At 39.3% G+C, this 27,574-nt stretch overlaps 1 protein-coding gene across 7 annotated transcripts in view; it reads left to right on the plus strand.

The window, feature by feature from the left end:
• Positions 1 to 27,574, plus strand: part of MAST2 (microtubule associated serine/threonine kinase 2) — a 188,620-nt gene that overhangs the window by 140,393 nt on the left and 20,653 nt on the right. For all 7 annotated transcript variants that reach the window (XM_032117309.1, XM_032117303.1, XM_032117304.1 and 4 more), the window contains 11 exons: positions 6,804 to 6,879; positions 7,755 to 7,964; positions 13,672 to 13,773; positions 17,653 to 17,785; positions 19,414 to 19,475; positions 20,129 to 20,214; positions 21,617 to 21,825; positions 22,738 to 22,876; positions 23,305 to 23,437; positions 24,810 to 24,975; positions 25,987 to 26,088. In XM_032117309.1, coding sequence (XP_031973200.1) covers positions 6,804 to 6,879; positions 7,755 to 7,964; positions 13,672 to 13,773; positions 17,653 to 17,785; positions 19,414 to 19,475; positions 20,129 to 20,214; positions 21,617 to 21,825; positions 22,738 to 22,876; positions 23,305 to 23,437; positions 24,810 to 24,975; positions 25,987 to 26,088 — 1,418 coding nt within the window. The remainder of the gene's footprint in view (positions 1 to 6,803; positions 6,880 to 7,754; positions 7,965 to 13,671; positions 13,774 to 17,652; positions 17,786 to 19,413; positions 19,476 to 20,128; positions 20,215 to 21,616; positions 21,826 to 22,737; positions 22,877 to 23,304; positions 23,438 to 24,809; positions 24,976 to 25,986; positions 26,089 to 27,574) is intronic.

Raw genomic sequence — 27,574 nt, forward strand, 5'->3', positions numbered from 1 at the left:
AAAGCCTTTAAGTTTTGCCTTTAGTGCTGGACCGAGTGAATGAAAGTCTGGGGAAAGTCCAGACACACCTTGTGAAAGAAAAGGGTTTTTACAAGCAGGGTTGAAGGAGGTGAAATCTTCATTCATCTGAGGGTGTCAGAGGTGGATATCACCTTTAAATTAATGGACAATATTCACAGCCTCTGCCAGCTGAAAATGCTGAATCAATGTGCCCAGCTCAGGACCTGGGTGGGAGTCTGTAAAAGGAGAAGGTGAAACAGGCCAGCATAATAACAAAACCCATGGTGAATATCATGTCATGGCAGAGCTGACCTTTCATGATGATTTGTAATTATTTGTATGTTCTGAACTTCAGTGCAGGCTGCATGGTAATTGCATATGGATCTGCTAAGTGTAGTTACACAGTAATCTACAGGAGCAGGTGAGTACTGTGGGTAGTGGCACACTTAGCCAGCGACCTCCTCAGTGCCATGTAGTAAACCACTAATTACACAGCTGGTACTAAGCCCCTTTGAACAATAGTCCTACTTCAGTCCTCGTGCTGCCACTCTTAACGCTGGCTCCTGCTGAGTAGTGTAACTGTAGTGGTACTAATTCTCTAGAGGTGAGGCAGCTGCTGTAGGTAGGCAGCACATGCTAAAGCAATTATTGTCCTTTAACACAGGTGTAATCCTGTTGTAGAAGGCACTTTTGCTGATGCAAGAATGATATACACAACCATGTGAAGAGCCCAATTTTATTTTCTTCCTTGTTAGTATGGGTTATCAGGTTGCAGAGAATTTTGCTTCTGTGAGCCAATTTGAAGCAGACTTCTCATGGAGTGGGTTTATAATTTGTGGTAGGATGAGATTAATTCAGTGTGTTGTATAACTGATTAATCTTCATCCTCTCTTGAATACTTTTTCTAGCTCTCTCTGGTTTTTATTTTATTTATTTTTATTTTTATTTTGTTTTCTCTGTGGTAATGGCCAGCCTCACTGGTATTCCAAAGCTTAGAATGAAGTAATTTAATTTTTTCAACTTACTGTGCCTCATTTGGTTTTCATTTTGCTTATTGACAATACTGTGATGCTGTGTGGCTCTAAAGCCCCCTTGCCACCACCAAGCATTCACACTGGCCCTTGCACCTCCAAGGAAAATTGATATCTTAATCCAGCCAATTGGAGCAATGTTTGCAGGAGCAAAAACCCTCTTTGACAGAGGGCAGCCTGTGCTTGTAAACAAACAAGTACTGAAATACATGAAGACCAGACCTTGTTCACTGCACAAAACTTGCTTATTTATTTGCCCACACCTTAGAGTTAGCTCACTTGGTGAGAAGATATTTTCACTTACTTAAAAAAATAAAAGCTGAGAACAGCTTTTTTTTTCAACATTAAATTAAATTAAGCAGTAATTTCCTAAAAATGTATTTTTTCATAAGCATTCAATGGTCTTGTTTGATCAGCTTTAATGAAAAGCAGATGAACAAAATACATCAGACATTTGCCTTAATTGGCAGCCATGGCTTTGTAATTTAAGAGATGATCTGATTGTTAATGTGTATTCATTTTTCATCCTGTATGACTGCAGCCTTGTATCTCTTTTTGAGAGAGGAACTGGCATCTTGAGATGTCACTGTCAAGTGCCGGGACTGTTTTTTTGTCTCTGTAACCCAAGATTTTTTTTTTGGAAGTGTCAGATGATCCTTTTATACTCCTAGATATAGAATATTGCCTAGGTGTAACTTTCGGGAAAATATACTTACTTCTTTGGCTAGAAATGTACCATTTTCTTGTAGCTAGCTGCAAATGTTCTATTCATACAGAGCACTCTTAATGATCAAACTGGATGATAAAACTAACAAAGTGTGCAGTCGTGGAGGGTGCACTGACAGGTTGGTAGCACCTCTGTTGCTTGAGGTGTTCTGCCAGTGTGCCTTGAAGATATCATCTTTTATCTAAACATGCCTTATTTGAAATGCCTGGAATTTCTGCCCTGAAGAAATGGCACTGGTTCTTTCCCAGCTGCTTTCCTGTGCAGGGGGAAGGAGGAACACAACACCAACACTGGAATGTGAAAGTGTGACATCCTTACAAAGCTGCTCGCAAAATCCAGGAGCCTCTTCTCTCATCTGTCTCAACAAGATCCAGTACTCATGTGCTCAGTCAAAGAACATATTTCCATGTGACCCCCCTGTTTTGGTGCTTGCAGTGTGTCTTAGTAGAAGAAAATATTTCTTTATTACCTGCAGAAGTAGTTCCTAAATATCATCTCTCAACTGTTCTCCCTCTTTTTCTTTTTTTTTTGTAATGCAACCTTCAAATTCTTCAAGTTATTGACCAACAGAGAGATCCCCAGGCTACATTAGCTTTGTTTAGAACAATCCTGGGCTTTACCTGAACAAGATCGTTTCTCCCTGGAGTAAAATGCATGAAAAGTTGTGAATTCTTGCACTAAACTTGGCATCATTACTCTTTTTAAGTTAGAGTTGCTGCCTTCCATCTTTACCCAGTTCTCTTTACTTGTCATCTTTAGCAGTTGCTCACATGTGGGAATGTGTGGAGAATGTCAGAGATAAAAGTAGAGTTAACTAATAATGGCTTTTTCAGGAGCTACCTTTGTGCAGTCACTCAGCCCACCAATCTGCCCATTTTTCTTGATCTCTTTTTGTATTTCAGGATAATGTTGTCTAGGGAAAAAGGGCTGAAGATTGTTGCAGTGAATTTTTGTATAGTTGAAGTAGATGAGATCATCCTTAATCAAATATGCTTCTTCATCATCTCTTTGCTGGGTAGTGCTTTTTAAATGCAATCCCCCAACCTGACTTTCAGCACTCTGGATCCTGCCATTAAGAATATACAGACAGAACTCCTGGTAAATACCAAAAAAGACTTCTGATGATAAAATGCCCAAGAAGGAATAGGTGTTGTGAAAACCAGTGGCCTACATAGTCCATTTTTATCTTTCATCCTGCAGGTTGTGGGGCTCTCTCAGTGCACTTTAGAGGCAGCTTTAACCACTTGAATAATCCTGGTGGGTTCATCACTGCACGCTGCTGCTCTCAGACAGCACTGTCCACCACAGGTTGCAGAGCAGGGATTCACACCCCCATGGATTGGGGGAAGTATAATAATTTTGTATTCCACTGCATAAGGCATCTGTTCCTTCTGAAAACATGTTCTGACTGCATTACAGATAATGTTGGTCTCTTCGTTTTCTCTCTCAAGACAGTGAGTCCTGTGAACTTGGCTTGAAAAAGATTCTTCAAAGTGATGGTTTTAAATTTGTTAACTTTTGGGTTCACTCACAATTTTTGTGGTTTTCTATTACGAAGAAAACTGGGTATTCTTATTTGTGCTTTGTACTGTTCATTACTCCAACTTTCTGCTCTCATTCTAAAGCAGTCTCAGTCCTTGCTGGCGTGCATAAAACCCCTGAAATATTGGAAAGAGCAAGTTGCAGCCCCTGCTGCTGGGGGAGTTTTCTGACTTTCAGATTAATGTAATTTTCATTGCCTCAAAGATTTAAATATTTATTTCTTGGGAGAAGAGGAAGGCTCACCTTCAGCAGAAGGCTTCTCTTAGTGCCTACTTTATCCAACTTTAGCTCTCTGGTTTTCAAATTCCTTACGTGTCTGGAAATGACAGAAAATTAAAGCCTATAGTTTTAAGTTTCCTATGAGAGCTGATTTTGGTCATGTAATGTAAATACAACCTAATTAAGCCTTTATGTACAGGGTGAAAGCAGAGGAAAGCACAGTGCTTTTAGCTTCTCTGCTTTTTCCTAATAAATACAGCTGTTACAGCGAAGGAAAAATTACATTTATAAACATCTTGGTTGTATTTAGTCACACTTAAACTAGATTTTGTAAGATTTAAGTTATTGCTATAAATGTTGCTCCTTGAAATAGCTGTCTATAAGTTATTTTCACTTTTGAGCATCAGATAAGGACACATGAGTTTTGACAAGTTGAAGGCAACAGAAATCTTTGTGGGAGATAAATATCCCTAAAAATCCACCACCACATCATCTCATAAAGTGGAGGGAGCGTGAAGAAAGGGAAAAGAGAGAGTAGTTTTTCATTCTGCTGTTAAGCTTAGGGGGACAGATATTATTCTTCTAATGTCTGCTCTGCTGAAATGAAAAACTCACTGACAATAATCATTTCTTTGACCTACCTATCTGCACCAAGAAAAGGGAAGGAGCCTGCCTTTTGTCTTAAAATGTTATGCGCGTGCACAGCATGTATCCTCTGTTTTGCAGAAAATAATCTGTTCCTTTGAGAGGCTTGAAATGTTAGACTGGTTTAGTTCTGTCTGTGAAATTTTTGGTGCTGGATAGATGTGTGAAGCTTTTGCATTTGAAAAGATGCCATGCCAGTAAAATGTATTAAACTGCTTTTATCTTTTTTCCAAATTTCCCTATGTTCTCCCTTGGTAGCATTCATTTATCTGCCCAGTCCATGTTTCTTTTTCACCTGGTTGTGTCCCAGAGGTGCTGTGAAGTACCCAGCAGTGCTTGGCAGGCAGCCTTTGGTTAGTTACTCAGGTATCCAGCTAATTAGTTCCCAAGCTAAGGATTAACATTAAAAATTATGGTGCAGTATATTATGTTGCAGTCTTGCTATAGTCAGCTAGACATTTGACTTGGTATGTGGAGCAAATTTTATTTTGGATGACAATGTGATCCTTGATCCGAGGTTTTATCCAGAGTGTTTTGGGTACTCTGTTGTTTTAGTTGGTAAAAAGTGGCATTGATGAGCTTCCAGAGGTGAGAGACAAAACTGCAAATGCCCAAGAAAGCTGAGGGTTTTTAAATATTCACTTTCTTGCCAATTGGTGTGCGCAGAAATTATTTTGTAAAAAACAAAAGCAAACCCCATAAATTCTCCTATCATCATGGTTCTCCCTAAGGAAATGCTACATCAGCTGGCAGGACAGCTCAAGGAGCCTGATTTCTGCATAGCTCCTGATTTCCTGTATCCATATGAATAAAGTGCCTTGAAAGCAAAAGGCAAAATCCCTCATGTTTCACTTTAGCCCTAAGACAGCAAATACTTAAGCATGCGCAAATTTTAGTGTTAAAATGAAGGATGTATGTGCCTCAGTATTTCTGTGTAAGTATCAAAGGGTTTCTATATGCTTGTAATTTACACCTCACTTAGATTGCACAGAGAAAAATTACATTAGAGAAAAAAATTCTTCAATAACTGTGTTCACCAAGTCCTTCAGCTCCAAATGAAGTACCAGTGAACAAGTGTCGTGTTTGTGTCAGCCTGTTTGGTCTTAGAGAAAAAAGGATAAGGGTAGCAGGCTAGATGTGCAGGGGAATTTGCTTATAACCCTGCAGCTTAAATGTTCTTACCCTTCTATTTAATTATGTCATACATTACATATGAATATAAATGTAAGTTTCTTTTTAAAGAAAATTCTCCTTGATTAAAAATAGCTATCTACCAAGCTAAGGGAAGTTGATGAAAATGTCTTTTTACTTCCTATTCATAACATCCAAATCAGTTTTCTTCTCCTTCAACATAAGGATTCAGTGACAGATTTAACCTGAAGTGCATTTTCTCAAGCTAAGGGATAAACAGTAATAAAAACAAGACATGATGTAATTAATGGAATTTCAGTACAAGGCATGAAAGGAGTTTGGTACTGCTACAGTCTGTGAGCCAATGAGTTAAATTTTCTTTGAATTGTTAATATATGTTGCCAAAATAATGTTTTTCCTCTAAGTAGGTTAGCAGCAAGGTAGTAACTGTAATGCATTCCAAGTTTCAAATGCATTTATTCCATTTAGAGAGATTAATTTCATCCTTCACTAGGAAGTTTGAAATGTTTGAACTCATTCAAGATAAAATTGTATCTTTTGACATAGAGTATTTTTAGCAGTATTTAATACTCTTAAAATTGTAAAGACAATGATCATGTAAGATGCCAAAGAATTGAAGCCCTTGCTTGTCTTGAACGTTGAAAGAAGGTAGCTGGAGAAATGAGCTGCTGCAGGCGATCTGTAGCTGGGGATTATCTGCATTACCTCATCTGGCTGTTCTCGGTGGCAGAGTGAGTCAGAGCCCTGCATACCATCAGATGTGATGAAACGAGATGCAATCCTTCTTTAAAAAAACCCACCCAAACAGTAATAGAAATGCAGCTTATCAGGATTTAGTGTCCTCTTTTTTTGGCGTGCCTTGAAGTTTCTTGCTAACCTGGGCATAGATGCATACGGATCCATGGGGTAACGTGCATCAAGGGAGTGCAGCTTTCATAAAAGTACTCTGTCCCTGTTGCCTGTGGTATTTGTATATAAGATTTAGCTGAGTAACAGTGCTCATGCATCCCTCCTCTAGTGCAGTATCCTTCAGACAAAGGAAAACAAATCATCTCTACTTCCTTACTTCCTGTTGCTCTGCTCCCTTCTGGCACTGGAGACTCCAGAGCTCACTGTGATTTCTTTTGAAGTAGGGCTGCTCCCACTGCCATGGAGGAGAGTCACAGAATGAGAGGAATAACAAATGTATCTGCAGGAAATGCACTGGCATTTTACGAGCTTCTGTGTTAGGGTTTGCATGCACTGGAAATGGGGGGGTTTCTGCCAGAGCCTGTGTGGGCACAGGGATATCAGCAGTCTCCAGGTGACTGCAGACTGTCATTGCTTGCCAGGATCTTCTCTGAAGTTCAGCATCTGCATATTACTAAAGTGAACTCAGAGCTTTGGAAGGTCTACAGTTGATGTGGCAGCATTATGATCAGCACTGGGTTTTGAAAACTTTTGGCGTGATATCTGTAAATGATAACATGATTTCTTTTCTCCTCTAGCCCTGGTCGCTCTCCAGTTTCCTTTGACAGTGAAATAATAATGATGAATCATGTGTACAAAGAAAGGTTTCCAAAGGTAAAGAATCACTTTTTGAATAATACATTCAATGAACTTGTGTCCAAGCTCAGAATTAGTTTGTAGTGCTTGTTGGAGAAGGAGCCCAGCTCTTACGTCTCATTTCCAAGCAGTGCTGTTTGCTGAGAGTTTGAAGCTGCCTCCTCATCTTCATATATTAATTCTGCAGTAGAAGAAATAGATTTAGTATACATAGAGATTAGGATGGAAAAGGCTGATTTTTTTTTGGTATGTATTTCATATTTGCTAAATTTCTGATGTCTTCTACTGGCATGAGTAATTCTCACAAGAGTGAGAAGAAGGGCCATGCCTTGGCTTTTTAAAAACCTGAATATTGAAACCTGTGGAAGCAGGTTAAAAGTTAACATCTCATTGAAATGAGTGTAGAAGATTGTGTATCCCACAGCTGTCAATATGGCCATTCCTTCCTGTTCCACCATCAGCAAAAATAGATGTTTCTCTAGAGACAGGAAATCAGGGCTTATAGTGATAGAAATGCCGTGTGTTTGTGGCTTGGGGCAATGATTTTCAGCTTCCACAGCCTTGTCTAAAAGTTCTGAAAACTGCCTCACATCTTACATCCTTACTCTGGAGACCCAGGGAGGAATACAGCCTCAGGACCAAGATATTTTTATGGTCATTTACATTTTCAGAAAGCGTGTTTTGATTAATTTTTGTTGTTTGCTCGTGTGGACTTAACTTTTGCCTCTGATATGCTATCTTTATTCTCAGAAAATGCTACTGTATTTTGGAATATTTTTTAAGCCTCATGCAATTTGGAATTGCAAATGTTACTTTAGCACCCTACTTGTTTATGCTTTAAGGTCTACTTTAGTAAAATTTAGGAGTAATTTCTCTTTATTCTGCACTTTTAGGCTACGGCACAGATGGAAGAACGGCTGGCTGAGTTTATTGCCTCGAATGCTCCAGAGAATGTGCTGCAATTAGCGGATGGGGTCCTAAGTTTCATTCATCATCAAGTTATTGAACTGGCCAGAGATTGCCTAGATAAATCACGTGAAGGTCTGATTACTTCTCGGTACTTTTATGAGCTGCAGGAAAACTTAGAGAAACTTCTCCAGGATGTAAGTGCCCTCTGGAAAGTAGAATATATTATTTTGATTGAAACTTTAACCAATAAGCCAGAGCTTTGATTTTAGGAGAAACAGTGTGGATTCCAGGGGAGGGGGAGGTGGGGGGGTGTCAGGAGATCTGAGATGTTCCAGTCTCCTGTTGATCTACTGTGGGGGGATTTGAGTAAATCACTTCACCTGTGAACTTTGTTTGTACAGAAATTGAATGTGAATATGAGTAAGTCAAAGGCAGTCTTTACCATTTATGAAAATTTGGTTTATTGAGATGAATGAAATTACTGAAATCTTTTTTTTCACGAACTTCAGGTCTCTGAATGACTTATTAGTTACAGTAGTGCCTTCAAGGAGTGAAAACACCATAGTTACTAGTGTTGCTGTAGATTTTTCACAATTTTCTTGAGCTGAACTTAATCCAGTTGCTTGTTCTTAGTACTTTGATGTGTTTTGTGGCATTCAAAGCATATGAAAATACACAAGGGGGCACAATTTTAATGCATGCTCAGTATACTTCAGCTACTCATCAAAAATCGCTCTTTCCCTTTAAAATGAAGATAGTACTAAATTTCAGACATCTCTTAGAATTTATGCTGTAACTGTTGTGAAGAGTCAGTGCTATTGCCTGTCCAGACCTCTGTTTAGGAATATCTTCCTAGTCCTCTGCTTTGATTTAATGATACAGCAAGCTAAAAAACCAGGTTTTATAAAGATTGCAGTCTCAGATAGCCAATGCCTCAGAGACACCTGGAAACAGAACATCTGAAATACTTTGTTTTCTATTACAGTTCTAATTTATTTTATTTTTATTGATCAGTTTGCCAACCCACTGGCTATGAATAGCACTAGCTTGTGCCCCTTTGCCACTCTTTCCAGACAGTAGAAAAAGGCAGATGAATAAAAATACTACATTAATATAGAATTGTTGTATTAAAAAGCTTTGTGAAAACTGCAGGAACTTCCCTTGTGTCAGCTAAATTTTTTGGCTACCTCATTTATATAAGTTTGGCTGTAATTTTTCTGGTATTTGTTATGCTTGAGAGAAGAATGACTCATGTTTGGATTTGTGGTGTTCTGCTTGGATGGGGAATATAATTTTGACAGACCAAGAGAGGTGGGGAATAACTTTTGAGGGGCTATATGATTGTCTGCCTGTAGGATATCAGTAACCACTTGGGGATCCCCCTTGTATCTCCAGAGTCTGGAAGCAGGGTGTTTGCACACTTCAGCTGTGAAATAAGGGATCAGGCCTCTTTGGGTGGTGGTTTTGGAGTTGGAAAGGTTTCATTAAAAGTGGTTTTGTATGCTCAGCAAAATCCCTTACGTTTCAGGGGCACAGGGGGACTATGCTGTGTTTTACTGCTTCTGGTAGCAGATCCTTGGAGCCTGAAATTCTTCCTCTCCCTGACTTTCCTCCTCTGTGTGAGGACAGTGATTTCTTACACCATAAGGAACTAAGAGAGCCATAAATTAGGGCTGGCCACTTCCAGTCTGCATTTTCAGTCCTGTCTTCTGGCCTGAAGAGGTTAATCAGGGTCTCAGAGGAGGTGTGGGTGAGATAAATCAGCTTTTTCCTTTTCTCCCCTTTCCCTCAGAACAAATCCTCAAAATACTCTTCTTAAATGTCCCTTTCCCCTTGATCCTACAGGCATTATCCTGCTGCTCTGAAATACTGGGAAAGGTGACATTGAACTGTTATTAGAGGAGATACATTGGTCATCTCTGAGCTTGTTCAGGAGTTGACATTCAGGGCTTTCTTTGCCTTCTTCTTCCTTAACATCTTCTGCAGAGCCGGGGCGAGAGAAGGGTCAGCTCTTCAGTTTGATTTATTTACTCTAGGAAGTAAGGTGGGCTAGAGGTGATTAAAAGAAAAGTTGAGAGAGGCAAGGGAGGCAGAACAGGCCACGAAGGAACAGAACAAAGACATTAAAAACTTCAGAGGAAAGCCAAAGGCTTCATTCCACATTTTTCTCATTTGTTTTTTTTTTTCCTGTCCTATGGCTTTTTCTATTCCTTAGCTTATCTTTTAGATTTTAATATTTAAAAGCTACTTGTTTCCTCTGCTTGCCTAGTCTGTGCTTTGCCCTTCAGATTGCATTCTGCAAGGAAATAATTGGGCCACTTTAGTCAAAATATATAGAAATTGATGATCATACTTCTTTTGGAGGACTCACCTCAACGTAGGACATTTTGGAGTCAAGTTTAGATTATTCTGAATTTGATGGCAGGATCTATCATAAATAATAAGTACATAAGTAATACCAATTAGAAGGTAATTCAAACAGCTGTTTGACTTGGGCAGTTGTATGGTCTGTGTAGTAGGTGATGGAATTTTATGGTATATTTTTATAACATATTGAAAAATTGGAAAGATGCTTTATTGGTGAATAATGAGACCAGCAAGTGGCAGAAATATCCACAGATTTTCTTACCATTTTGCTGTGAAAGAATGGATTCTCCTGAAATTCTTTTTTAAGGTGTGGATTCTGATACCTGGTAACAAACTAAACTTGCACAGCACTTCAAACCGTAAAAAGGAAACTTGATTTAGTATATTGTAGTTTGAGTAAAAATGTAAACCAGACTGTTTGGGTATGCAAATGATGAGCGGTTTAAATGCACCAAACCAGAAAGCTTTTGGACGATTTTTAGATTCCAGCTTTTGTAATAACATGCCAACAAATCTCATTAGCTATGGCAAATGAGATCTTTTCCCTTGTTTGGAGCATGAAATACTGTCTTTTAGCCAGAAGAACTTACTGCATCATCGAAATAATCATGAAGTAAAAGTGAATTTTAGATATTTTCTTCATTTTGGAAAACGTGAACTTGAGTGTTACACTTCACATCAAAGTAAAAATACTAAGAAATAAGATAAAGCACTGATACAAAAAAGAATCTGTGACATTTGGTTCTTTACCTGTTGTCATGGTTTAGAACCTCAGGTTGCTGAGGAACAAAAGGTTATAGTCAGTTATTACTTGGCTGAATCAATAAGGTAGAAGTAGCCAAAAGATGTCTGATGACTGTTGCCTAGGTGTAGCCAGTTGGGCAGGATGGTGAAGGATTGCAGGTGTTTCTGTGCATGGAACAAAAGGAGCAGGGGAGGGTATGAGTATTGTACAGCAGTGACTGATGCTGCACACTGGCAAATGGATATTCTGATTGGGGTTGCTTTCTTCGTAGGAGCCTGAGTGTAAATTTATCAGTCCTTGGCTTTGCAGATCTATTGTATTGGTTTCCATCAGTATATTAGCTCAATTACAGCATTGTGACTTGCATATCACAGTTATTGGTCCTGCTGAACCCCAGGGGAGGACAGTGATTTTAATTTCATGCCCCAGCAGCCACAGTTAGTGACGGATGGGTCTTTCAGATGAGGGAATCGGTTTGTAAATTATCCATCGCTACCTCCTGTACACGTGTCACCGGCAGTGTGTGCAGGAATGGCATCAGCCTCTGCCCAAACCCCACTGGCTTCTCCCTCCTCCCCTTGGGAGGGGGGGAACCCCTGAGATGCCACCAGCAGCCTCGAGGCAAGCGCGTGGTGCTGGGGAAGCGCTGCTGAGGTGGCACAGCTGTGCCCAGCTCATGGGAGCGGCAGGTGGTGCTTGGCTGGACAGCCCTCCCCTTCCCGGGTTCTGTCCGTGGGACACCCTGGAAATAAGAATTCTGTAGGGATGTCCGGGCTGTCCTGTGTGAGGAGGAAGGAAGAGGAGGCAGTTTCACTGAGGAGCTTGGAAGAGCAGCGCTGTGCGGAGATGATGGCTGAGTGGCTGTTACAAGTTGTGTTTGGTTTTTGTAAATCCTTTTTTTCTTTTTCCTTTTACTTTTCTATATCATTTGTCAGTCGTGGTCTAGCTTTTCATTTTCAAAACAGACACCTGATTAAATTAATTGCATTTTTAAATTATGTTGCCTGAATTGTCATAGATGAAAAAAGGAGAAAACAAAAGGACTTGATTTAAAAGACTAAGTTCTCTTTAACAGTGTAAATGGATGCAAAATGATGAATTATATCTATTATATTGTATTTTTTGCATTATATAACCTATGTGGGGGGAGAAAAGGACTTTCCAATCGCATGGCTCGTATTTCAAATAATACAAAGTTGTTGATGTTTTATTTATTCATTCCAATGCAGCTAAACCCTGGTGATCTGGAATGGCTTTTAAAATATAAAAGCATTAATTTCTTTCTACAATTCATTTTGTAACTTTTAAGTTTGCCTAATGCATTAGAGGGCACAAAGTGAATATTTATCATTTTCATTGCGATTATTTTCTATTTTACAATTTAAAAAAATTTTAATTAGGAAAAAAATTACAACTTATTTCAGTATTTCCAAAATAACCTTCTTTTTAAGGCTCTATAGGCAGGAAGGATCTCTGATGTTTTCAGATAATGAATTAGTAGGTACATCATTCTTTTCAAGCTTAAAATTCTAGCCCCAGCTAATCAGTGTGGAAGGAGACAATCAACATTTCTATTCTGACCAGTGTCAAAATGAGAAATAATGAACCTTCGAAAATTTTTTTTTTGTTTGGTAGTAAAGTATCAGAGATATGTTATTTAAAATGTTGCTTGTATATTTCTACTTCTGAATTTCTGCTTCCTGTGTTTGTATTGATCTTTTAGGAGGTCACCAGTGTGATTTGACTTCTCAGACATATAAAAATCTTCTTCTTAGGTGGTTCTCATGGACAACACTAAATGAACCTTTTTGTTTATTGCTGCTTTCACTGTTGTTGATAAAATTTCATTCCTATAAGTAACTGGCTCATTGCCAGCAAAAGCTCATTTATTAAGTTCTGGACAGTGTATTTGTGGCTGTGTTAAAGCACAATTTTTAGACCTTGGGGAAAAGTAGCTGTACTTTGTTTAAGAGTTTTTGCATGGCATTAGAACCACTTTTTTATCCCTCTGCAATGAAATACTATCGTATTTCTGCTCCAGGACTCATCATGTAGCCATTGTGTGCTTCATGAAGAGAAGAGTGATTTGGGAGGGCTTTTTTGGGTTGCCCTTTTTTTTTTTTAATTCTTACTGTTTTGGCATGTTTACTGTTGTTATAAGACATCCCATCACACAAATATCTTGAAACTAAGACTTGAATTTATACTGTAATATCTGGTAAAGTAACAGACAGGACTAAATCCTCTGAATTAAGTTTTTATATGCTCTTGTCTTTGTTTATCTGCTTGGTCCTACATAACATACAATGCAATGCTGGAGTTGTTCTACAGAATTGATAAAACTAAAAAAAGAGAAACTGAGGTTGAGTTTTTCTTGACAATGAGGAGAAATTCTAGTTCAAATTCTAGCTGAAAGTAAAGCTCAGAAATATGTGTGTCTGTTAGTCATTACCTAGTTGTCTGTGTTGTGTGGAAGGCAAAATTGAAAAAATCAGTATTCCTCTTTTCATTTTAAAAAATAAACTAAAACCACATTGTATCTATTATAATTGATAGGTGATATAATGCAAATAGAGCCCTTGAAATATTTCTTGCATGATAATGGGGGTCAGCTGTGATGGAAAAGCCATTTGTATCTTGGCATCCTTGAGCAAGCTGAGCTCAGCCTGCCCTGACTCAGCCATGCTTTTGCTGCTCAGTTACTGAGCTGGTGATTGTGTTCAGCATCTGATATACAGAAATTCAGAGCTCAGTGCTAGGAGCATAATGTGCTGTTCTGCTCTCCACAGGCCCACGAGCGATCCGAGAGCTCCGAGGTTGCCTTTGTTACCCAGCTTGTGAAGAAGCTGATGATTATCATCGCCCGGCCAGCTCGGCTGCTCGAGTGCCTGGTGAGTGTGGGCCTGGGACAGGCTGTGCAGGATCTAAAGAGTGCTGTTCACTTGAGGAGATAAGGGACACAAAGCCTTCAAAAGAAACCTTTAAATTCTTATTAAAACATTGATGAAAAATGAATTCATATTGAAAAAAAAACCAAACAGAAGTACTAAGTGGCTTTTGCGTTAATACAGAAGTCGTTCTCCAGTGGACTGTCAGCTGCAGTAGCAGCTAAATTATATTTTAGTATAAAGTTTATGGCTGAGGGCCCAGATGTAGCTGTTGACATAATTCCACGCTACTTGGTGCTACTGGATTTTCCTCATATTGTTAATAGTTACTGTAACGAGCCTGTAAATGTCTGTATGGTGTGTGCCTCGTGTCCAGAGCGCCGTGCTACGGAAGAGCTGTCCCTAAGGAAGAAGTTCCCTACCACGACATAAATGGTGTTTGGGCTCTGGGACTCAAACCCTTCCTGTAGACCCAGCAACTGGTGAAATCTGGTGTCAAGTTTTCCAGCTGTGAACACACAGTGGGATAGACCAGTGTGAGATCCAAGTAGCTTTGGGAGCCTGGGTTTGAAACCATATTTGGTGCTATTGGAATACATGCAAAAGCAAGTCCCATTGCTCTTTTATAACTTAATTTGGCTAATAATAATGCTTTTTAAAAATTTAATGCTGGAAAATGGTGAAAATTGTTTAGGCAATCCCAATGAAGTAGGCCACTGTGTCCGGAAGTTCTGCAACTACAAAAATATTTTCTTGGTATGGTGGAGAAGCAGCTTGAAAACCTGTGTTCTCACTCATGCCATGGCAAAAGGGTTAACATAAACCATCAATATATCTAGAAAGAGGTGTACACAATTATGTGGTGGATACTGGTTATAGGATTAAATTCAGTGACTGTATTTCAAAAGGATGTTGAAAAATTAGTGAGAATGTAGAGAGGTCACGAAAAATTGTGAGGTGTCACAAACCTACAGTAGAAGCTTCTGTAATGAGAGGATGAAATTCCCTGATGTGTTGGAGCACACTCGTGGTGGTTCTTTCTGGACATAAAAGTGACAGGGATGCTACAGGTGCTGGAGGCATCGGAGAAGTTGGCTGGATTAGGAATCTGTGGCTGGCTATAAAAGCACAGTTAACACGTGGATTATGTTGTGGGCAGCGTGTCCGTAGGTGACTTTTCTCCCTGGAGTCACTAGAAGATGAATGAGTTTTGTGGAGCTTTCTTTGACAAAGTAGACAAGAGTGGTCCAGTCTTACCAATGATACCAGTTTTTGGAAACACCTGCAGTAGTACTGAGAGCCAGTAGACTTTGGAGGGTTCCTTATCCCTCCTCCATGGCTCTCAGATGGATTGCTTTGCTGGGAACCCTACAGTGTGAGGAGGGCCGCTGTCAGTGATGAAGTTGGCTGCACAACCAGCAAGACAGATACCTTCACGTACTGATTCAAGAAATCTCTGTCAGACTGCACTGAAAATCCTGGGCACAGCTCTAGTCAAACTGGGAATTCTTTGGGTTTCAAACCATATTTGTGATTTAGATGAGGTTTTGTGACTCCCACTTACCTTCCAGTACTTCTTTAAAATGTATTTTGGAAGTGAAGACAGTGAAAAAAGGAGATAAGTTTAAACTTACTGTGTTTGTATTTGCTGCATTCACCATTGTCATTTTTGCTTGTGTGCACTCATTATCTAGGAAAACATGGAATATTAGAAAGCCCTGTGCATCCATGTTTATCCCTGCAGAGAGTTCCAAACTCAAGGCAGCTCTTAGTTCCAAATCAAGAGGTCTCCAGGTTCTTCTGTGTTCTCCACTTGATGTTCTGCAAAGTGAGTGGGAGCAGGTGGAAGCAGCGAAGTCATTGAGATTTGAGTAATGAATTCCAAAGCATGTAGTGACAACCTTGACCATGAAGTGGCCAGACTCCAAAGATTAGGAATAATATCAGGATCTGTGTGTTAGACTTCCCTGTTTTTTTCAACCTCCATTGCCTTTGTGGCAATTTTTTTCCCAAATACATATTTTAATGTGGTGACATGAAGAATTAGTGTTCCTTTTGTCCTATAAAACAAGGAGTGTAGTAATGGATAGTCAACTATTTAAATACTTTTGAGAACTAAATTTAATTTTTCTTTTTAACGTACTTTTTTGTAATTCAACCTTTAGTTTCAATTATATCTGAGTTTATAAACAGTTTTTCTACTATTTAATATTAAGGTTAATTTTAGTAACACAGCTCATTCTTCTTTCTTCCTTGTAAATGAGATAAGTGACCATATAGACAGTTCTTGTGACGGTTGTGGATTGTTTTAATGCAGATGAAGGCACTTAAGTATTCTAAACTTCAACTATTTGGCTTCAGTCTTTGTATTACCTGTAGAACTGTGAAATGTTTATTGGCAGAATGAATCTTTGGGGCTTCAAGAAAATAATAATATGGTTTGTACATCTCTGAAACCATCTTTAGGAAAAAGTGTCTAATTTTTTTTTTTCGGTTTATTTTTCCATGGCACCTACCTCCCCTTAGCAGGATTCATTCCTCTGTATTCAAATGATTAAGTCTTCTATAAAGAAGTCAGAACTGGAATTTATATAGTTCCTTAATGTTTTGTATGTTTGGGTTTTTTGTCACCAAGTTGGTTTTTTTCTTCTGTCCTCTACTCACCATTAAATGACCTGCAGTCGTACCTTGAGAAGTCCTTCCTTGACTCCACTGTCCCTTTCACTGCATTCTGGTGACCATCTCTCTCTGTGGTCCTCTCTGGTCTGGCTCCTGCTCTCTGCCAGTTCTGAGACTGTTGATTAATCCTTTTCCAGAGGAGTTAGGAAGGAACTTTGTTTCTTGCATTGTCGCTGTCTTTGGTGACAGCATCTATCCAAGCAGCCTTGCTTGGAGCAGTCATGGAAAAGTGCATCTGTTCTCTGTTCAAGTATCTTCACATCATTACAAGCTCTAATTTCCTTTTCTTGTTTGCAGTTCTGTGCTTTTTTTCTCTTACGTTGCTGACCACACACCAGTTCTTTACTGCTGCCCTCACTGTTCTCTGTGCATGCTCAGCTGTGTGCTGAAACTCTTCCCCTTTCACCCTCCCATTTCACTGGAAAATTTTTGAAGAGTGTTGGCGAAGCTGCTCATTGCTGGTGAATGATGAGGTTTGTAGGGGGGAGAGCTAAAGTTAACTGGTGAACTTGTTTCTAAGCAGTGCTCCTGCTGCCCAAAGCTTGTCTTTTATTTCCTACTGTATCTGTTACTCCAGTGCAAGAGATTACACCTTCTGGCCTGAGAGATCACATGCACCAAGACTGAGTTGCTAAAGTGATCCTGTGCTGTATAGTACAAGAAATAGGGCGGCAATACTTCTTATGAAGAAAGTTGTTTTATTAATAATTTTATTAGCAATTGCTCAGGTTAGGACAGTGACAGGACTGGGTGGGTGTGTGGTTTGATCAGAAGTGACATATGACAGCAGGAAGGGCTTATATTGGGTTAGCTCACCTGTCAGGTGGAGGTGCAGAAGGTGGTGCCTCAGTTCTCAGACCTTTCCCTGGCACATCTCAATGTGACAGAACTGGGAGATGTGTCCACACTTGACACTTATGTTAACAAGACCTTTTGAAAGTTTGGGTTTGGTTTTAGAAAGTCCTTGTCCTGTTTTGACTTGCAGATCTAAGCCCATGGACACCCTGTGGGATGTAACTGTCTGTTGATTTTGCAGAGCAGAGTGGGAAGCACTGACTTACTTGTAACTGGCAATGTTTTGCGTCACTACTGAGCCCAGAATTAGCTTTGGATGTTTCTGAGGATTCCCCTCCGTGGGGAGAAACCTTTCATAATTGTAAAGCTGCATCATTTACCTCTCTGTCTCTCACTGCTTTCCTGTAGGAGTTTGATCCTGAAGAGTTCTACCATTTGTTGGAAGCTGCAGAAGGCCATGCCAAGGAAGGGCAAGGAATTAAATGCGACATTCCTCGTTATATTATCAGCCAGCTGGGACTCACCAGGGATCCCCTGGAGGGTGAGAACTCTTGTTATGTACTTTCCAAACTGTTGAAAGGATAGTCAGCTCTCCTGGTCACTACATAGCTGAAGGATGTTTTTATTTTATTGCTTTAATTTCTAGGCCATTTTTCCTTATTTTCCTGTTTGCTGTCAAATTCTAGATTGTCCTTTCCAGCCCCATGTCTCACAGGAATGTTACTGGGGTAAGGATGGCACATCAATAGTGACAGTTCTTTACTTATGATGTTAATAATGTCTCCCTGTATTACAGCTGCAACAATGTTAAAAAATGGCTTTATGATTTAACTGTTTTCTCTGGGCCATTGGACAGTAAAAGTTTACCTGTTATTTCTCTGATCTGCCTGGCCTGCTAGTGGCCTGGTTGGAAAGTATCCTGGCATCTCACTTGATTGTTCTCTTTGGGAAAAGTGTGGGTTTTGTGTTTTCCGTGAGAAACGGAGATGAATATGAATTTTGAGCTGGAGGTGAGATTGAAGTTTTACATCTTGTGTAGCAGCCAAACCAAAGAGAGCAGTGTAAGGACAGAAACAGCTTCTCTGCAAGGTGCCAGAATTACATATGGTAAACTTAATATAGACATACATTGGCTCAGAAGACTGTAACTTTAGAATTAGTGAGTTAATATTTCTGCCTGGCACTTTGCTGGCTGAAGTGACAAGTTCTCCAAGCATGCACAGCTTGTTCAGCAACAATAGAAAGTGTGACAGAGACTGGAGGTTACTGCAGAATATTTCAGCGATTGAACCATACTTTCTGTTATCTCAGGAGAGCATAATTTTAATATAAATTAGTAGTCTGGCTAGGACTAGTTTAACTTCTCTGGTGTTTACTGGAATGACAGTGACAGGTTGACTTCAAGTGAAGAGCTCTTCGGGAAAATTTCTACCAAAGATTGCTAAATGCAATTTAATAGCATTTGTTGAAATCTGACATTAAAGGGAAATTTCCTTTGATCCCTGTCATGGGAGAGAACCTTTCCATCGCTAATTCCCCTTACTAAAGTCAAATTTTCTTTAGAAATGTGTGGAGATGTCAAGGTGCCTTATTTCCTTTCTGTAAGGAGGGCACCCAGAAATGTCAGTGGTGTCTGTTCAGAGGCTCGTAGCTAAGGTAGGATTTGGGCTTGCAAAGTTTACAGCATCTCCTGCGACAGCTGAGTAGCCTAAACTAAGTGACTTTCCCCCACTTTGCTGCTGCTCAGCGTTTTGCAGAATCAGCCACATCACATGGAGGGCAGCTGTTTGAAATGTGATGCTTTTTCGTTTTGGAGCACAGAGGTGCCACCAGGCTGCATGCAGACATGTGTGTGGAATAGGTTTTAATATTAACTAGACAGCACTTTCCCCAAACATGCATTTTTTGCTTTTACTTATTATAGAAACCATCTAGAGTAAGTCAGGCTGAAATTTAGAACAATTAATTATATTTGCCTTTATATAAAATACTGCCTGCAGCAGTAAATGTTAAAGGTTATCACTGTATAATTGGGGTGACTTTTTACAGAGGGAGAAAATGTCCTTCATCATCTACAAGCACCTCTTAAAATCCTGTTTTTCTTGTATAAACAAAGAGAATAGTGTTTGATTGAGATCATTAGAAGTAATCTTTCCTCTTTCTTTTCAGAAATGGCCCAGTTGAATAGCTATGACAGCCCAGACACTCCCGAGACAGATGATTCAGTCGAGGTAAAGCAGTAATACACTCACTCTGTCTAGCACTTTTTTTTCTCTCAAAAGAAGTAGTCTACAGTAAAGAATTAATTATAATGCAGAGTAATTGTAATTTAAAAAAAAAAAAGGTGCTGACATTTAAAAGCTCATATTAAAACTAGAGTACATGCTTGTAAAAATGTGAAAATCTTTATACAGTGGTGGTAAAATGTTTAAAAGATGCAAATAGGCTTTATTACCAAGTTTTGTTGATTTTTTTTTTTTTTTTAAATTTTTGGAGTTACAAATGAAAATCATGTGGAGGAATTCTTTATATCTACATTTGTAAAATGTGATGGGCATTGAAAAGAGTTGACTTTAGTAAAACCACTGGAAAAATTTAATTATGTAACTGGCTAGGTTTCAAAGATCCTTATTTTATTGGTTTTTTTAAAAAATTTAATATTAAGGAAAGGCCTGAATCTTACTGTCCACTGACTTTTTTGTGCTAATAGTTATGGAGGGAATCTGCAAACAGACAATTGCCCTAAAGCTGAGGGCTCCAGAAATTTAGAAATGGATTGAGTTTGAGTTAATGGGCGCTTAAAGAAGAAAAGGACAAAAAAAACCCCATATAGAATTAAGTCATTCCTGCTCCTGATTTTCATTTTTGTGTTGTCTTTCCCCAGAGCCGTGGGGCCTCTGTCCAGTCAAAGAAAACTCCATCTGAAGAAGAGTTTGAAACTATTAAACTGATCAGTAATGGTGCTTATGGGTAAGACTTTTAAACTTTGAATTACAAGAAAATGCTATTGTTGTCCTACCCAGGAAAGGGCTATAGCAAAGTTTGGCAAATGTCTGGGTTTTGTTAGGTCCAAAGCATAAAGTAATTTTGCTCAGGTCCTACAGAGGTTCCACACTTGTTGTGTCTTCTGCATTCTTCTGGGAGATGCAATTTCTTTCATGTATTCAGTTTATATATGTAACATATGTGGCTGTTTGTGAGCACTTGAAATGCTAAAAGAAGTGCTAGAATTAACTGGGGTAAATCCTCTGTGTGGAGTAATACTTGAGAAAGGCTATTAGATTTTATTATCCATTGAAGAATCAAGTATGAATTCAGTCAGTTACAATTTTAACTGCACATACAAACCTATCCAGAATTTTAAAAGGCAGTTTCTGACTCTTTGCAGTTCATAAATCCTTACTAGTGAGGTCATTAGGCTGTTACTGAAAAGCAGTGATACTCAGTAGGTCATAACAGCAAAACCTGAGCATGTGTTTGAGTGTTTTGTGGAAGTGGGTGCTTAGTTAACAACAACTCACTTTTAAAAAACTAAATGTGGAAAAAGTGCAAGCATGGTTTTTAGTGAGTGAAGACACAGTGGAGCATGTTGAAGAGTCATATTATTAGACAAAAAGATCTTAAATCTCTTCAGTCATATTTCTGCACAAGTCCCATGTAACTTTGTAAAAAGGGGAGAGAGGAGTGGTAGTTTTGCTGTTAGTCACATGTCTTTATCCTGGGTTTATTTTATAGTCAGGGGCTGGTGAGACACAATGCCATGGTAAATGTAATGTACTCCAGAGAAAGGGAAACAAGTACTGATTCAATAAGGCAGGCAGACTGGATGAAAATTTTATTTGCAAACTGTATTATTAATGTGCAGGAATCTAATGATCTGCAAATGATAGAAGTGTAAGAGATACTTTACTGAAGGAAATCCCTGGTGACAGTGCTGCGTCAAATTAGTTTTATGGAGCTTGGAAAGAACTCGTGCTGATTCCATAGATTTTGGACAATTTTTTAAGCAAAGTGGTGACTGTTGAAAAATACATGCTGCTCTGCAATGGTGCTTATGGAAGTTTGTGACATTTGTGTTTGAAATATCTCCTTGTTTGTCACATCAGCAAAAATGCTGCTTTATTCAAGAAAGCAGAGTAGCTTTGGGAAGGAAGCGTCATGGGGTTCCTTCTTTTCTAGGGAAGCTTGCCACTGAAATGGGATTTTATGGAGTTATGGATAAATCTGTCGGGATCCATTCAAAACAGTTACCATCACTGTTTAAAAACCCCCCAACAAAACAACAAAACCACAAAGAGCTCCAAACTTAACCCCACAGCAAAGCAGTTTGAACTGAAAAGGGACCTTTTCCTCTTGGTGTGTGCTTTTGCAGAGCGGTGTATTTGGTGCGGCACAAGACCACCCGCCAGCGTTTTGCCATGAAGAAGATCAACAAGCAGAACCTGATCCTGAGAAACCAGATCCAGCAGGCCTTTGTGGAGAGAGATATCCTGACGTTTGCAGAGAACCCCTTCGTGGTCAGCATGTTCTGCTCCTTTGAGACCAAGCGGCACCTGTGCATGGTTATGGAGTATGTGGAAGGTATGGTTGTCATCATCCACACCTCCAAAGGGGCCTTAGTTGGGATGGATGTGGGGTACACACAGTCACACATCCCTGTGCCTGATGCAACATGTTTGCAGTGGAGCTGAGCCTCCCTGCTGAGGTCAGAAGTCAGCAGGAACTTTCCAGTCTTCATTGGAAAGGAAGCCCTCCCTCTCTCATGTGGGATGGCATGGCTGGATCCATAGCACATTTGTTTGACATTGCAGTTAGAAAAAGACTTAAGAACCATAGTCTTTGTTCTTTAGCAATCTTTTTAAAAATAAAGTGCTATTTTATGCTGGGGCTGGTTTTTTTGGTTGTTTGGTTTGCTTATTCTTTGAAATATAATTTGATTTTACTTTATCAGTATATCTTATTATAAGCAATATCCACTGGTGGGTAGGATTAATTTCTTATGCCTGGTTTGCTTGACTGAATGTTTGAGAAATAAGATTAGAGTTATTGTATCAGTGCTCTTTCAGATAAATTAGTGGAATGAAATCAGATGTACTGACAATAGGAATTTTAATATTAATTCCTCTTTGCAAGTAGAAATGAAGGTCGAATGACATGTGTGGCCAGTGTTCTCAAATGACATGTGGCAGGAAGCTTGAATCAGGAGTCCACAGCCTTACTTTCTTCAAGGCTTCCTTCAGTTTGTAAATGGCATCTGTACAATTCCTGTCTAAGCCTGCCCCACATATATGGATCTCAATTTCCCTAGGATTTTAATATTTGTTTTAAGTTCAAGACAAACTACAGAGAGATCTTTAGAATTCCTCCTAACGGGGTTGTGAGAGACAGCCTTTAGAAAACTTAGTCTAATGTTGTGTTGCAGACCCACAGCTGTTCTTTCTTACTGCTGTTTGCTGTTTCAATGTGCTGTATGTGCAAATGTTTTCTTTCTAGGAGGTGATTGTGCTACTCTTCTCAAGAACATTGGTGCCCTACCTGTTGATATGGCGAGGATGTATTTTGCTGAGACTGTTCTGGCACTGGAGTACCTACACAATTATGGGATTGTTCACCGTGACCTAAAACCTGATAAGTAAGTCTTTGGCCCCTCAGGAACTGGAGGGACAGAGCCAGTCCTTCAGGGGCTTTCTCTGTAGGCAACAGGACATGAGGAGTGGAGACAGCATTGGTCTTCAACAGTGTCTGACATGTAGGAGGTTTTATGGAGTCTCTTGCTACTGATGTAGAAGCAGATAGGCGCTGAGAAAGGGTGGGAAGAATGTCTTCAGGTATTATCTCAGAGCTGTTGCTACACTGATGAAATTATGGCAGAAAATAGTTTCACTCCTAGTTGCCTTGTCTGCTCTGTGATATTTGTTTGCACAGGAGGTTTTTCCAGGTGTTTAGTGGGGGTGTAACACTGAGATCTTCCTTAGCATTATCTTGTGTTCTTTTTGTTTTAAATTGCTTTTGGGAAACAATTAAATGAATGTTGCATTATTTTACTTCTCTTTCTTTTAGTCTCCTGATAACTTCAATGGGTCATATTAAACTAACAGACTTTGGACTGTCCAAAATTGGGCTAATGAGTCTTACAACTAATCTTTATGAGGGCCACATTGAGAAGGATACCAGGGAATTCCTGGACAAGCAGGTAAGCTGAAAAATTTTATCTGTTGATGTGGGATCAGATTCAGGATTCTGTCTTGGGATAGAATCAGAGTTTGCAGCCCTCCTTCTCTGCCTTAATGCTGTGCTGTGCACTGTAAAATGAGAGAAAAAGATACAAGTCCGCTCTCACGTTTGTACATAAGTTGACATTGTTTGTTATTTCAGCTTCTCGTTTTGGAGTCATGCACTTCAGCTCTTAGTTTAGGATGCTGAAAGGGTGGCCCAGGCAGCAGCGCAGGTGTAAACAGAAGTTGGTGTAGGGATGTAACATGGATTTTGCTGGAAGGTTGTTCCACGATCTCCCCCTTCTGGTGCTTAGAAAGTTCATGGCAAGTTTCTGTATGTTTCTTGTAATTTTGTCTAATGGCTTAAAATTTGATTTTTATCCCCATGATATTTACTAAGGGTCATTTTTCTCCTTAGCCTTCATTTTGCTAGGCTTAACCAGCTAAGTTCTTCTAGCTAACAAGATAGATTTTCCTTTGATGAATGAATAGCTCTTCCATGTAACTCCCTCTGTTTGAGTTTATATTCTCTGGGCATAGTTGAAGGAACTATTCCGGATGCAGGCTCACCAGTATAATGGGATTAAAAACTGCTTCTCTCTTCTGAAGATACCTAGGATCACAGCTGAATTTTTCAGCTGAATTTTTAGTTGTGCCAAGTATTGACTCATAATCGTCCTGTGGTGTTGTCTTCCTTTGTTTCTGAGTAAGGATGCTTTTTCTAGCAGAACTCTCCTAAGTCATTAGATCATATTCTTGCACTTTACAGTGTTTTGTCTTTCACAACTATTTTGTTATTGTTGTCGCTGCTTCTAAGCCCCAGGCAACTTAGATCTTCCAAGGTCATTTCCTTAGCCATTGTCCATGCCAGCTGTACCTCCCAAGATTAAGGCTGAAGTGTGTAATCATGCTGTGCTGCTAATTCTGCATCTGTGAAACTAAATTCTGTTAGCACAGAGATGTGAGAGGTTTGTCAAAACTCAGTTCCTGGTAGCTGTAGCTGTGCCAGCAGACATCCATCAAGCTGTCAGACCTAAACACACAGAATATGCATTTTTCCCATATGCTTTCCTGTGCATGCACCAAAGAACTACTTAGCTGGCATGTTCACACTAGGAACATTTAATTTCATGTGATGTTATTTCTGTGCAGGTAATGTGTTCTTCAAATATAAACTCTTGCTCCATGGAAGTAGTTCACAGCATGAAGTGGTCAGTGGCAAAACATTAATAACTTCCTTGTAAAGCTCTGAGGGGGGAAAGAAAAAAAAACCAAAAAAAAGACAAAATAAGCTTTGACATGAATTTGGCAATTTGTAGATTTATTGCTTTCTTGCGTGTTTCTCTTGAGGTCTGTGGGACTCCAGAGTACATTGCACCAGAAGTGATCCTGCGCCAGGGCTATGGGAAGCCTGTGGATTGGTGGGCCATGGGAGTTATCCTGTACGAGTTCCTGGTCGGCTGCGTTCCTTTCTTTGGGGACACACCTGAAGAGCTGTTTGGACAAGTGATCAGTGGTAAGTTTCTGCTCTGGCTCTGAAGGGGTTTCAAAATGTGCTTTGAAAATATTGAGGATACGCAGTTTAATCAGGAAGGACTAGGTATAGAATAATGGGGTTTAATTTTAGTACTTCTAACTTTCTGTGTCAAAGCAGCTTCCATCTGATTTAAGCTAGGGAAGGTTGTTGTGTTGCTTAACATCTTGCTAAATAGTTCTGTCATGGTGTGGGAGTCATACAAATCCTTGTGGGATTGAGGAAAAATATTTGGGGATTTTTCTGTTCTTTTAACTTAAATGGTGGAGAATATGAAAGAAACAGCTGCCAATTCATCTAATTCAGGCCGAGTTTGGTTATTGTTTTCGTGGGTCCAAATGCCAGTCAATTAGTAATTTTGTATAAATGAAATCAAAGGAAATTCTGAGTACAATACATTGAAGCTGTTGTACTCAGTACCTTCACGTCTTGTGGCATTTTAAACCTGTCTCATGCTTGGAGTTGGACAATTGCTTTGTGTTCACTCGGTGAATATGCCAATGAAATCATTTCCTATTGGGAATGCTTTCTGAAGCAGTAAATTTTTAACACACTTGGCAAATGTCCTTTGTAAAAAGCAAATTTCAGCAAAGCACTAAGTATGATGCATGAAATCGTTACCTGTGAATTGTTCTCTCTGTTCCAAGTATAATGACTGTGGAATGTGCAGGCAGGAGATACAGCCACGGTATTGTCACTGTCTTTGTTTATGGATTGTCATGGAAGTCCCATTTCATACTTTATTAATAGAGTCCTTAAAGCTTTTTTTTTGTCTCCACAAGCACTGCTTAGATTGACAGCAGCTTTAGCTGATGCTGAATTTTATGCATTTTGGAAAATGTCAATGCTTGAATTATATTAAGCTGCTGAATTTAAGGTATTTATGCTTCTGGGGCAGTTCTCAACGTTGCACTTTGAGGTATAGGAGTGTGAATGGTTATTCAAATTTGTTGGGAAGCTGGTAGAAAATGTCAAGTCTCTTTTTGTCCCCAGATGAAATTGCCTGGCCAGAAGGAGATGATGCACTGCCACCCGATGCCCAGGACCTCATTTCTAAGCTTCTCCGCCAAAATCCTCTGGAAAGAATGGGAACAGGTAAGAACCTTGGGCACAGGAAAGCACTGTCCAGAAGCAGGGGATGAAGCTACCTTGCCAGTGATGCACAGCCACTCGTGTTGAACAATGCTCATCTAGAGCTGGGGAGCAGTTTATACTGGATTCAGTGTGGTGGAGCTCTGGGAATTAGTGTCAGATGTCCATGAGCCAGACAGATATTCCTGTCTTGTTTGGGAAGCAGGAAAGGGGCACTGTCAGCTTGGCAGCATAACTTCTCTGATTTGTGCTGTTCCATTGTAGGCTTGAGGGTTGTGTCTCCATTTGAACAGTGTATAATCAGATTTCTTTGAAGTTCTCTTTGAGTAGGGGCTTAATCCCTGCCATGCATGTGAATTCCTGGGTGTAATAAAATAAAACTTTCCCATTCCTAGAGGCCTGTAGTGTAGAATTCTCCAAACATACAGCAAAGTCTGATAATCTTTTTGGCAAAGTCAGATATGTATGTCAGTCTTTCTGTATTATAATGTCAAATATAAAGTTCTACAAGCCAACACTTCTCATTTCCTCATAGTAAATAATCGTAAATAATCTCTAGCTATACTTTTGTTTTAAAATAATTTGTGCAACACTGTGGCTTCACAGCACAGCTCATCTTTCGTTGATTTGATTAGTTTAATTTAATTTGGGATTTTCAATTCAAAACTACACTTTAAGGATAAAAAAAAAGCTTAGAGATAAATATATAACAGTTCCAAAAGGTGCATGTAGTCAGCAGACTTAGCACACAAGGGTGATGAATAGATCATGAATTAATAATGATATGAGATGGTTTTCACATGTTCTTCTCTACTTAAAATCCATGTACTTGAAAGATGTTGCTGTCATGGAAAAGATGTAGAGTTTCTAACCTTATAAAATGAGTTAATGGACTGATTTTTTTTTTATTTCTTATATACCTGTAGTGCTGAGACTGCTGTTTCACTTGGCATGTCATAGTGCCACTGGCACTCAGCAAACCTTTTATCTCTTTTCCTCTGCTCTTTTCTTTTCTAAAAAGACAGTGGCATCTGCTATGAATATTAATTTCATTTGAAAAAATGTGTATACTGGTAGACAGATAGTCTTTACTTTTTCCTTCTGGGTACCCAAGCTTCTGAGCTTAATAACAAAAGATACTAATTCAGGAAGATAGTTGAGACCTGTCTTGTTCTAGGCACATGAATGGGCTTATTCACAACAGTGGAGTTGTGAGTTGTCACCCACATTCTAAGTAAGTGCCTCTCTGAGTTTGCTCTCTTTATTCGGTTATGAATAAGATGGTGTTTAGAGTTTGAAAATGTTAAATTAAGGTGTTACTTCTTAATCTTGCAACTCGCTGTGGAATGAATGCAATAGCAGATGCTGTCTTCCAGCATCTGTGTTGTTGCTAAACAGGAAGAGGAGGTGGGAAGGAGGAAATCTTGTTCAGGTTTTATCCTGCATGATCACTTTGGTAAAAGGGTAAGTTGTTTCTCAAAATTCCTGG

The sequence above is a fragment of the Corvus moneduloides genome, chromosome 9, assembly GCF_009650955.1.
Source record: "Corvus moneduloides isolate bCorMon1 chromosome 9, bCorMon1.pri, whole genome shotgun sequence".
Lineage (NCBI taxonomy): Eukaryota > Metazoa > Chordata > Aves > Passeriformes > Corvidae > Corvus > Corvus moneduloides.